Source organism: Dasypus novemcinctus, chromosome 4, assembly GCF_030445035.2.
Source record: "Dasypus novemcinctus isolate mDasNov1 chromosome 4, mDasNov1.1.hap2, whole genome shotgun sequence".
In the NCBI taxonomy this organism is placed as follows: domain Eukaryota; kingdom Metazoa; phylum Chordata; class Mammalia; order Cingulata; family Dasypodidae; genus Dasypus; species Dasypus novemcinctus.
Genome location: NC_080676.1, coordinates 53,209,418 through 53,222,604, shown reverse-complemented (window position 1 = coordinate 53,222,604; position 13,187 = coordinate 53,209,418). Strand labels below are relative to the sequence as shown.

Here is a 13,187-nt window from a genome sequence, read left to right as displayed (position 1 = left end):
TTCATATTTAGGCAGTGGCATATGAATGCAATAAGTTGGGGGAGGACATAGATCACTGGATATGATCTTTCATAGAAATATATAGGAAATTAATTTCTTTTGGTTTTGTCTCTTATCTTTCTCAGATAAAATTTAATCACTCTGTTGGAGCCAGAGTAGACTCTTGTACTTTGAGATCTAGAGTAAGGAATTTCTCTTTTAAAGTACTTTTTCTTTTCTTTTTTGAATAGTAATCAAATATAGCTAGTGGTCTGTTTGCCCTCAATGTTGTGAATATCTGAAAAAATAAAATATGGTATTGCTTTTGTAAAAAGTTATCTTTTTCTTTCTTTAATGAATACATTGATTAACTCAATATGACAAATTCTCCTCGTGGTGATTATTCTTTGCTTCTAGGGTAAAAATCATGGTAAAAAACTCCGAAATTACTATGCAGCAAATAGCTGTCCTCCTCCTTCCAGAATGAGCAATGCAGTAGAATCTGCCGCTACTCCAATTGTTCCAGTCCCTCCACAGGTGAGATGTGTGAACATCTGGCATGATGAACCCGAAACAGGGTGGAAGCTGTTGGGTGCACAAATGGATATGAATGCCCAACAGAATACAGTTGGACAAATACTCCTGAAATGTTATACTTGGTATTTTTATCTCCTTGAACTATAATGCTGGATTTCATGCATACCAAAGTCTTTGAGCTTGAGATTTCTCATTGGCTTCAGTTGTAACACATGTAACAGATGGAAAAAATGTTACAGTAGTCTTTCCCTATGAGTATCTCATAATTCTGGGCTAAGTGACCCTGAAGGTTCAGGCGAAGGCCTAGATGAAAGAGAGATTTTTACATATGTATTTCTTTATTGCAGTAATCCCATTTATTTTATAATTTTGTCTTCAATCACCAGATTATTTTCTTGAGATCGCCTTTTTCTTACCTCAATGTAGAGAGCCTGTATAAACTCTTTGGACTTTGGTCTTATGAAATACACTTGAGAATTGAATTCCTTCAGCTCTTTGAAGATAGAGCATGTGATTTAGGCCAGCTATTCCTGTACTTTTATAGCTCTGAAATATGAATGCTACTCCTTAATCTCTTAATTTTTCCCTAGAATGACTGGATGGTCATAAATACTAATAGTAGCTAACTCTAATTGAGCAGTTCTTATCCCATGCACTTTGCTAAGTGCTTTTTTTAATGCAGGACTGGTACTAGGATTAAGTGAGGGATGCACCCACTTTGAGCACAAAATTTACGAGGGTATCTGAAAAACTCAATGAAAGATCAATAATATTTTAATGCAACATTTGAAACATTAAGATTAGTGAAAAAGTCTATGGTGAACAAAAAACGTTTAAAACAGACAGGTTAAGCACTACTGATTTTCCTTTTGTCTCAGTCTTTAATATGGCTTGCCATGGCACTGTTACAATCTTGTCTTTTTAAAATTCTGAGATTTGTTCATCATGGTGTGTTTTTTTGTTGGTTTTGCATCAGTTTTGATTTTTAAAAATATTCTACCAAAACGTATTATTTCTTGATTACTGAGGTTTTTGGTGCTAACTTATTTATTTATTTGTTTAATTATTTATTTATTTATTTGCCCCTGGCAAGTACCTCACTGGTCTGTAGCCCCAGGCTCTGATTTCCTTCAAATTTTGAAATAACTTAGAGGTATAAGGCCTTATTACCCAAAATATAGTTCGTGGAGCAACAGCATCAGCATCACCTGGGAGCTAAGTTGAATAACTTGTCCATGGTATTACACATTTGGCCCTTTGACCTCTGCTTCTAAACATCATGGTATAATTTTACTTTTGGGAATGTCAGTTTTGCAGTACTTAAAGGGTGGCTAGCAGTACCAGTTGTTCCCTCAGCCTCATGGATTTGATACCTTAAAAACAGAATCAGAGGACAGGAAAATATCCAGATCTTTGAGCTGAATAATTTTCACACTACCAGTTCCTGAAGGCTACTCTAGAGTTCTGTGGTTGGCCAGCCATCGGGATTGTTTTCAGTCGGCTCTACCCTCCTGGGCAAACAGCCTGAGTCCTCTTACACAGTATTGTCCTTTGTGATTTTTGAAGACAGCTATCCTGTCCCCAGGAAATCTTCCCTTCCTTGTGACACAGTGCTATTTTCTTCACCCATCCCTAATATGATATAATTTCTAGACTATTTATCATGTGTATTATCTCTTCTAGCCAATATTTAGTTTGCCATTCATATATGAAATCAACAGTACTTTCTTAGTTTCTTTTACCTGCCAGATACTCGGTCATGTTTTCCTTACCATGTTATTTCCCAACTTGAATACAGTTGCCTAGATTTGCCACTTATTTCCCCTTGATTATATTATATCTCTGTAGCTAGTTTGTAGAGTCTTTGAGCACAGAGGTTCTTTTATATATATCCGTATATTACTTCTGGACTAGCCAGCAAGCCTGAAAAGTAGCAGGCATTTAGTAAATGTTTGCTGATGGATTCTGGGGAGACTTTATTCTTTCTGGTAGTTTTCTTGTAAGCCCTCTAATCTTCAATGCTGGAGTTTTAAAACTCATTTTCTTATGCTGTCAGTGAAGATGGCAACAAGTCATTCACCTTCTGCTGATACATAGATGATTATAATGCAAAAACATGACCAAGCATCTCCTGTGAAATATACTATTTCCTTTCCTTACAATGCTAAGTTCTTGTGGTCCTTCACTATTCTTTGTAATTTTACAATTCTTAGAAGAACTTTGAGGGGAAAGGGGGAATAAGTTCCACATTTTGAAAACTTGTTTCTACTTGTGTCTTTGATGTCAGATGGGCTCCTTTAAGCCAGGAGGCCGAGTGATTCTGGCCACAGAAAACGATTACTGTAAGCTCTGTGATGCCTCCTTCAGTTCTCCGGCTGTGGCCCAGGCCCACTATCAAGGGAAGAATCATGCCAAGAGGCTGCGGCTGGCGGAAGCGCAGAGTAACTCATTCTCGTAGGTATTGCTGTTTTCTCTGAGACCAAAGTTTGGTACCTTTATATAAAGAAGATCTGAAAGGAAGAAAAAAAAAAATGAAATGGATCCTTGTTTAGAAATCTCACTTTCTTTTATTTCCTTTCTCCAGTGAATCCTCTGAGGCGGGTCAACGGAGGACCCGGAAAGAAGGGAATGAATATAAGATGATGCCTAATAGAAGAAATATGTATACGGTACAGAATAATTCAGGTATCCTGAGTATTTCGTAGCTACCTTGTGCAAATGTTCTCCTTTATTTTCATTTCCTTTAATGGTAATAGATAGCCCTGAGAATGTGGTGTTAGTCATTGTTTCGATGAATTACCTAGGGGCTTTGCTGGCTGATGTTCATTTCAGGTTTTATTTCCTATTTCATATATTATTTACTTTGGTTTTAAACATAGTCTATGTGTTAGGGTCTCTTATCATAGTCCCTTTATGATTCTTCTAGTATTTGTCAGCTGAGAAATGTAAAATGCATTTAAAAAGTAGGTTACATTGTTTAAAGTTGTACCATGTTAAAAACTCATTTTTTTTTGGAAAATAAAAAAGATTAAGCAGTAGTTTTTAAATGGGATAGTGAATCAAAATTGCCCAGGGAGTTTTTTTGTTTTTGTTTTTAAACAAAATACACATTCCTGAATTGTGTCTAGATTTCAACTAGTAAATATGGATTGGAACTCAAACATTATGTGTGTTTTGAAAATGTTTCCTCAGTGATTCCGATATATACCTTCAGTTCAGAACTGTTAGTTCATAGAAATAGTTTGTGTTTTCTGATTGTCTACAGTAGGCAATAATTCTTCATATTACCATATTCCCAGTTTAAAAGACAGAGATTGTCAGACTGAACAAAAGGAACTCAGCTAAAATGAAGAAAGATGGGATAGCTATTTTAAAATCATATAAAATGAATTTCAGGACAGAAAGCATTGTTAGGGATAGAGAGGGTAAGATGTAATAATTTAAAATTATACTTAACAAATAAAAAAATTCCAAAGTATATAAAGCAAAAATTGGTAGAATTTTAGTAGTATGTTGACAAATCTACCATTATAGTGGGAAATTTCAGGATTTCAAGATTTTGATTATTAATAGACCAAATAAACAGAAAATTGTTGAAGTTTTGAACAGTACAGTTAACAATATTGATTTATTTAACATATATAGAATCCTATAACCAATAAATAGATTATAGACATTTGTTTCAAGAATATGTGAACTATGAATATATCATACTAGGCATAAAGCAAGTCACAACACTTGTCAAAAATGAAGCATATAGATTGTATTCTCTGACCAGAGAACAATCAAATGAGATAATGTCAGAAATACAAAAAACAAGCAAAATTTCTGTTTGAAAATTTTAAAACACTCTGAATAAATCATAGACCAAAGAGGAAATGATATTGGTAATTCAAAATTCTTAAAATGGAATAGTAATGAAAATACGGTATCAAAACTTGCAGAATGTGCTGATAGCAGTATTTTGAGAAAATATTTAAATTTTTTATTATAGTAGGAAAGAAAATTGATGACTTGTAACAACTTAAGAAATCACTTATGTAAAAAGAAAGTAAAATAATCAGTAATTCCACCAACATTTTTGTATATGTCATTTCGTATATGTCTTTTTATATATATTATTTCTTTAAAATAGAAATGGGATCATGTTTTGTGATATGCTTGCTTCATTTAGCGTATTTTAATCATATTTCCATGTAACTAAAGAGCTTTTATGGCATTATTTTTAGTGACTGCCTAGTTTTCCATTGTATTCATTACCATATTTTTTCTAATCCCTTTTGGATTCTGCCCCCACCCCCCATCAATTTTTGCTGTTTATACATTGCTGAAGTAAACATCCTTGCTGGTAAATCTCTGTGTAAAATTTATCACTATTTCCTTAGGAAAAATTCTTAGAACTTTTGGGTTAAAGAGTTAGCATAATTATAAGACTTTCATATAATGCTTGGAACTTTAAAAAAAGTATTTTTATAATTGTACTTATTTTTTAAGAGAGATAAACATTTACAGTAAAGCAGCCTTTACTGATTCATTTTATCATTTTAGATTGAACCTGTATAAAATTGTGAATTTAAAAATCTATAACTGCACAATTCATATGAAACTAAGAATCTGTGAATTTTATAATTTGAGTTTAGAATTACAAATTGCAGTGATAATTGGCCAGACCATCATTCATTTAGTCTATATTTTGAGGTGAATACATTACTTTTATCTCTTGCTTTAGCAGGTCCTTACTTCAATCCCCGCTCTCGGCAGAGAATTCCACGTGATCTGGCCATGTGTGTTACTCCCAGCGGCCAGTTTTACTGCTCAATGTGTAATGTTGGGGCTGGTGAAGAGATGGAATTCCGGCAGCATTTAGAGAGCAAGCAGCATAAAAGCAAGGTGTCTGAACAGCGGTACAGGAACGAGATGGAGAATCTGGGATATGTATAGTGATTATCGTATTCAGATAGAGCAGCTTGTCCTGCCTATTGTCTGCCTTCTGTCAATCTGCCCTGCTTTGTGGTCCTTTTGATATGAGTACATTCCTCTGCTTAATGTTAAAAGGAGTAACCAGTAGTTCCATGAGATGTGAAAACTGGGGTTGGAAAAGAAGGTGCTTCTTAGGTCATAATGCTTTTTCAGGTCAGTTGTGTTGAACTACTTATCAGCATGTGACCTACCCGCCCCTTTAGAAATAACATCTTGACCAAGTTCTGGTCAACTACTAGTCTGACCACTTAGAGCTATAGACTATCTAAAAGAATTCATCTTCTGTTGAAATTTTAGTTTTGTGTACTGTTAAATAGAGAATTTTGTTGAATTCTTAACTCCAGATCACAGTAAAAACAGGCAAGCAGAGATTCTGGTTTCCTGAGGGTTCATTAGAACCACCACTTCAAAGAGTAGTCAATAGGATATGCTATTATAAACTGCAATAGGGTCTTTCCCAGGACCTCCTTCCCCATCATGACCCCCAGTTTCAATATGCAAGTTTTAAAAATTCAAACACTTCCAATGTGTTTGTGAACTTCCAAACTGTTCAACTTCATTTTCAGTTGTAGATTTTCAATATTTAAATGCCACTTCCTTTGCTCCCCCCCCCCCACCAGTTGAACCAACTTGTCCAACAAGCTCATTTTCATGCCCCAGCTCTGCTGTGGTTTCCAGAGCCCGACTTTTGAATATCCAATGACTGTAAGAAAGATGTGATAAAAAAAAGTTGTTTTCAGTTGATTTCAGGAAACATAAAGATAGGTTTGATCTTTCAATTTGAGTTACTTTTCTTTTGGTAATAGCATGCTCTTTTATGATGGTCTCAACTATAAATTCAGATTTTTTGGTATTTTATTTTGGCAGACTTTAAAAATAATCATCTGATTCTTATACTTTTTTTTCCTTTTTTAACATTTTTTTCTATCCTGCCAGATTGCTCGCTCTCCTGAAAAATACCACTACCTACTGTTTCATAGATAAAGAAGATTGAAAAAAAAAACTAATCAAATTTCACTATTATCATTTCCAGTAGAAAAGTACACAGACATTGGGTTTGGTACCAGTCTTATTCTTTATAATTGGGCTTCCTTGAAGATAATAAAAATATAGATCACTTTGGTATCTGATAATTATGACAGTATTACTATTATTATTATTTTTAAACAAGAAGCTATTCTGTATGTCTAGATAAACAATGGAATAGTCTGTGGACTTTCATTAACTGTATTTTATCTGTTTACTATATTTTATTTACCTGGATACAGCTGATGTTCATCCATATTTCTTTTGAAAGGCCACATTCATCAGGAAGTTTATCTTGGGCAGTATCTTTGCATAATGGTTGATTCACATTTGATTGCTCATATTATTCTTTAAAAATAAAACTCCTGTTTTTCTTGGAGAATTTGATAGATAAATAGATGGAGAGAAGGAAAATTAGAAACATCATTCCATTTCTGTAATATCTTTGAACAATTTTGACCCATATTTGAAAATCAGTTTTGTGATTAACATCTGGTACAGTATCAAGTTACTCCCTTCTGTTAAAGTGGTGGTTTACTGAAAAGTAAAATCATTTGTGGAAAGGTTTTTTCCCTCCCAGAAACATAAGAATGAAATAAATTTTCTGTTGAGATTCTATCTAGATCTGTGACTCTTAGTATAATAGCCTTTTTACATTTTATTTTTCAGTAATCTATAAAGTACAGTTGATTAGTTTAGGGTGATCTAGGGCTTATTTTATTGGCCAGTAGTTTACTCAGTTTGCTGCTAAGTATACTTTTTTAGTGGATTTTAATAATACAGTGCTGGCCACTTGGTTCTATGATTATTTAAAAATCTCACTTCTGTTTTTACATATATATATATAGTTTTATGTTACCATAGAGAGGATTTCAGTGAATCCTTATTTCATATAATAGAAAAGTTTGTGGATATGATACATTTTGTTAAAGAGGCATTTCATCTACTTTCAGTTTTTCCTTTGCAAATAAAATTAAAGGAAGAGTTTTTCCTTCTCGCCCCACTTAACAATTTCATTTTATTCATATAAAATCAGTGGACTTTAGGGCTTGGTTTTTTTCCAGGCCTTGTGGATTCAGGTTTCCAGTTTCCCAGTGCCCTTGATGGATGTTATGAATGCATAGCGCATTTTCTTTTAAAGAAAGAAGTTAGATTTATAGTGTTATTTCGTACTTGCTCTATTTCTTTGCACTAAAAAAGAGCTGTGTTTGTTTTATATGATACTTTAGATACCATAATGCCTACTGTAAGTCAGTTTGCTCCTTAATTTCCAAACTCTAGGAAGTTGATAAATAACTTCATAATCATTTATAGAGGTTACATGCACATCTGAAAAAAAATCACAAGTCCCTGTAATTGTGGGTCATATTTTGGGCTTATTACTTTTCAATATTCACCTGTATTACACAGGTTAAACAAGGGTGACAGAGGTCATTAGGCAGGAAATGCCAAAATAAATACATCTCTGCATGGTACAATTTCTCATACTCATGCATTCCTTATAGACCTTGTTTTTCCCTGTCAAATGAGGCTGTTGTTACCACTGCTGTCAGTGATACGTGATCTCTGTTGGTTTCATTTTGTGAATGAAGTCCAATCCTGTTTTGCATTGTGCTTTAGGATTTGCATCTTGTATTCCCTGGGAATCATGTTAGTATCTTTTTATATACTGTATACCAGGAATGGAAGAGGCCTAAACAACTGAAAACCTTTAGTCAGAAAAATTAGGTAGCTCTTAGTAATCATCTTAAGAACTCCCAGCATCCAAGTCTCTTTTCTCAGTGAATATCTTTGTGTAAGCTGTCATCCAAAATCAATGTTAGAAGATAATTAGAAACTCTTCTAAGGTATCAAGGGCAACAAGCTGTAAAGGAAAAATTCCACGTTCCAATTAAAGATTGGATTGCATATGCCTTTGAAGTGGTTTTTAAAAAAAGTTGTTACAAAACTGAATGTGCCATGTAATCCTATAGACCCCGCACCAAACAGAAAATACTTGATTGGTCTTGTCTTCTTTATCTCATGTACTACAACTTGTAAATACGTGCATGTTGTTTATTATGTTTGTCTGCTTGTATCTTATTGCACTGAATTCTGCAGGGTGAATATTTTTTTTATGTCATTCATTTTGAAATCGTTCCTCCCCAACTTTTCCTCACTATCCCCACTTCGTAATTTGTTAGTAAACTTAGAAAACCAGTTAGGATTTTTGATACCCTGAGATCGAATGAAGAATCATGGCTGAGAACATTCTTAGGTTTCTCTGATTTAAACAGCTAAAGAGAAGCATGAAATCTTTTTACAAAGCTGTTCTATAAACAAATATTTTATGCTTACTTACAGCTACCTATCTATAATTTGACAAGGAAATAAGGAGAAAAAATAATCTGGTTTACTCTCCTTTGTAGATAGAGTTTAAGTCTTTGGCTGGACTACAAGCAAGGACAGTTTGAGGACTGTTTAGTGACTAATATAGAATGAGTCTAATATGTCAGGGGAGACATGTAACACTTTGGAGTAGTATTCTCTATAAAGAGGCCCAGTAATGGTGGTTTTGGAACCTCATCTGTTTTATTTCCTCAAAGTTGGAGCTTGGACAGGGAGTTCTATCTGAGGAACCTGATGAGGCATATACCAGGGAAAATAGAGCTTCTTTAGAAATAACCTTGAGAAATGTTCTGTAAGGATAGGAAAAAAGTATAATGTAGAGTTTGGAACAAATATTTTTAAAAATACCGCCTTACCACCTACTTTTTAAAAAAATTTTTAAAAACCAGCCAAATCACTATTCAGGAGTTTCAAATATAATAAAAATGATTTTGTTTTTATTGTGTGTGTATGTGGTATTGGTGGGGAGGCTACCATTATGAGCTATTACTATCCATTTGGTCGAATGGACAAATAGCTGTGTAAATAGCTTCTCATAAGATATTTCTACTGATAGCTGTTTGACTTTTTCTGCCCGTTATTAATGGGAGGATCATTTGTAAACTCCCTTTCTGGGTAGCTACCAAAAACGTACTGACTTACGGTCCTATGAGACCCTGTCTCCGTTAAGCCCAGAATATGAGTGCCTTTAGCAAGTGTTAGCAATTCACAGAAGAGATGACAGATTTATTGCTATTAATCGCAATTCATAGAACAGGAGCTTGGAACAGCAAAGATCTGTGCAAATTTTGTTTTCTTGCATCTTTTTTTTTTTTTTTAATGCAACCTCAATTTGATATAGAGTAAAATTATCATTGTTGATCAAGAACCATACACACTGAAAATGAATCCAGTTGTCCCAGGCTGCCAACAATCAGATTATTTTTCATCTTGATCTGTGTTACATTTATATTTAGTGAATGATAGTATGGTAGATTGGGGAGAGCTTGACAATGATTTGGAAAAACTCTATTCCAGTAATCTTTCTCAAACTTGCTATTCAGTAGAGAGGAGAGAATTAGCCATTAGCCACTTGCAAATAAAGTTTGTGAAGAGACTGTCTTGTACAATAATTGTTAATATTAATTGTGTTAGTTCAGGCATCTTCAGAAATTAGGTTTGAAGCCTTTTAAAGGAAAAATTTCCCTACTTCTATTAATTAAAAATTCTAGATTGCCTGAATATTTTGAGTCTTTAAAACATACTGCTAGGTTAATTTTATTATAGAAATATTAACATTCCCCTCAACATTTTATTATAAAAAATTTTAAACATATATCAGAATTGAAAAAATTTTTACGGTATACCCACTACCTAGATTCTACCTTAGTATTTCACTGTATTTGTATTACCACATATCTATCCATCCCTGTATTTATCCGCCGATCTATTGCTGTTTTTTTAAAAATACATTTTAATGTAAATTGTAGACTGTATACTTTCCCCTAAATATTTCAGCATTGGCATCATTAGCTAGAGTTTATTTGTTTCAATATCTTTTTGAAAGTAGGATTTGAGTTGATAACCTGAGCCAATTAACATATATAATTTTTTTCCTCCTGAGGACTTTAATCTTCCAGTTTCTGTTTTTGTATGTATTTGAGTGAGAAAAAAACAGCTGCTTTTCAAACTGGAGTTTTCTAGTGTTGGTCATTTTAAATGCTTAGTTGTCAGAAATTTTGAAGTTTCATATGATTTTTTTCTTTATCTTTCTTGTGAGGAATTTTTGCTGAACTATGCAGCTTCATTAAAAAACTGTAAGTTACTGATTGGTGTTGATTAAAATAGCTTATACCTCATTTCAATCTATTGCTGCTTTTCTCCCTGTTATCACTTCTCCTTTTGAACATTACATTGCTTTTAACTGTCCTACCTAAAGGTACAGGGGAGTAGAGAAAAGAGTCAAATCCATATGTGATTAGCTTTTTTAAACAACTATAGGAGAACAGATAAAGTAGTTTAAAAAGTTGAAACTCTTAATTCCTATAAAGCCTTTGAATTACTTGAGAATTGTATTTACTTATTCTTCTAGTCATAATTAGCAGGATTAAAACTGACAGTACTGTACAATGAGGTGTGGAAATGATGAGCCTTAGTAACCATCTGTAGCTTTACTGTAGCTTTAATAACCATGTTTAGCTTTACTCTAGTTCAAAAAATTATTTTGACATATGCATTTATTTTTAAGCCCATTTTCTGTGGACACAATCTTAAGAATTAAGTGACTTGCTCCAGGTCATGAAGATCAATGGGTAAGTCAGAATTGAAATGTAAATTGCTCCTGATTCATATTCTTGTGCTTGTTTGATAAGATTTATGGTTTCCAAAAATCAATGGCCCCATAAAAGAAAAATATGTATTTTTACTAATTAGACTATTATTTTTACATATTCACTATACTTTAAACTTAAGGATTTTCTCATGGTTCCAATACAGTTGCTAAAAATCTCACTGCACTGTTGAGTACTAACAACATGCAGGTTTTTATCAGATTTCTTTTTGCATTTAAATGACACTCATGATTCACTGGTAACTTTTCTATGTAAGTGCTTAAGTGACCCCCTCACTAGTGAAAATGGATGTTCTATACCACTGATTATATGTGTATTCTCTACATGATATATATTTATATTTTTAAGGAAAACTAACAACCCCATGTATCATAACAAATAATATCCTTAGGGCAAAACACATGTAAAGCAACTTATGTCTACTCTGCAAATCTGGCATTTACAGGAACAAAATTTCTTTTAGAGTGACTGGTCATTATTTTGCCACCTTTTGGCACTTGGGTAAGTTTTGTTGTTTTGTAAATCATTGTGTCATTTTGTAAGAATTTCATGTTAATTCTGCATTAATTGATGTTCACCTTATGGTATCCTTGACTGATCATAATAATTTTGTTTGGGTGTGGTATGTCTGCTTTGAAATGCCTTACTAGAGTATGTCAGACTCTGCACTGAAGTATTCCATGTGTCTGCTGTTACAATAAATTGCTTCTCTTGGATGTATGCTCTAGATCCAGAAGCAAAACTGATGTTGCTTCCCCTGTTAAGGTTGCATTTTAGTGCAGTTATTGTTTTTAATTAGAGAATAAAATCATGGAAAACGAAGGGAGATCCTAGAACCCTTCATTTAATGGCATGGCAAACTTTTAAACTGCTTTTGCTATTTCACTAGAACTGCTCCTCTGGTGAAGAATATAGCCTAAAAATGCTGACTTAAACTGGACAAATTTGAGAACTGTTTCCTGAAATTTTTTGCGTAGGGGTTGAAGATCTGTGTATGCTATTGGAGCCAAGTGCCAGTAACCGCTTTGGAAATCTGTGTTCTGGGGCTACAGAAATGAGGAAAATGTCATGGGATTAAAACTAATCAACTGTGAATTGTGAAATTGAAATTGCTATTTTGGTTTTTTTTTCTTCAGCATATTGAATACAGAAATTTGAAAGTTATTAAAAATTTACACTGCTTATGTTGATGGCTCATTTTGGCTGTTATATCCTCACTAATGTACTGATTTCCAAGAGAGCCTTGACATTATTATTAACAGGCATTTTGTGTTCAATTTAATAAAAGTTTCTGAGTCTTGTCTGCAGATTGTTTGGTTGAGTTAGAGATCGGGGGAATAAGGTAAATTCTCAGCATCGAGGTGTTATTTTCAGTTGATATTGTGGGCTCACCATTCATCAGTCTGCTCAGAATTTGCCTAGGACTTTGTGAACTCATGCAGAATTGATTCAGCAATTTGGCTTACTCTAGAATGGATCTGCTGCCCATGATAGCTCTGCCCTGTTCCCTGGACTGGAGTAAGTTCTTAATTTTATTCGTGTGTTTTAAAATTTATCTTACCTTCAAATTCTGAGAAAAGTTGGGCTTAGCAGACCCGTAACTGTTGCTTCTGGAAATAAAACACACATTGAAAGGCTTGCAATTACATCGGTTAATCTTTTGAGTGTTTCCCATATATAATACTCCAGCAAATAGAATCAGTTTATGTATGCAATATATTACTGGGATGTGGTTATTTAAGCACTCTGGTTGAATTTGAATGCTCATTTTAAGAAGTAGATTATAGACCCAGAAAATGCTGTTATGATCTGTTTAATCTGGATGCAAGACACATACACTTAGTGTCGTGGGAAAAATTCTTGTGTCTGCACACACACAAATGTTTTTGAATGAAGAGAAAAGATCACATTGAATTTGTGTCTTATAAAATATTCAAGGCATCAGTG

General features: G+C 33.7%; 1 protein-coding gene across 2 annotated transcripts in view; it reads left to right on the top strand.

Moving 5' to 3' along the window:
• Window positions 1–12,547, top strand: part of ZMAT3 (zinc finger matrin-type 3) — a 42,943-nt gene extending 30,396 nt beyond the window's left edge. Inside the window, exons 3-6 of one of the 2 annotated variants that reach the window (XM_004458480.4) lie at window positions 397–516; window positions 2,804–2,970; window positions 3,101–3,201; window positions 5,249–12,547. In XM_004458480.4, coding sequence (XP_004458537.1) covers window positions 397–516; window positions 2,804–2,970; window positions 3,101–3,201; window positions 5,249–5,457 — 597 coding nt within the window. In that variant the 3' untranslated portion in view covers window positions 5,458–12,547. Of the gene's footprint in view, window positions 1–396; window positions 517–2,803; window positions 2,971–3,100; window positions 3,202–5,245 lie in introns of both variants that reach the window. The other variant, XM_004458479.4, reaches the window with a different exon arrangement.
• Window positions 12,548–13,187: the final 640 nt, after the last annotated feature.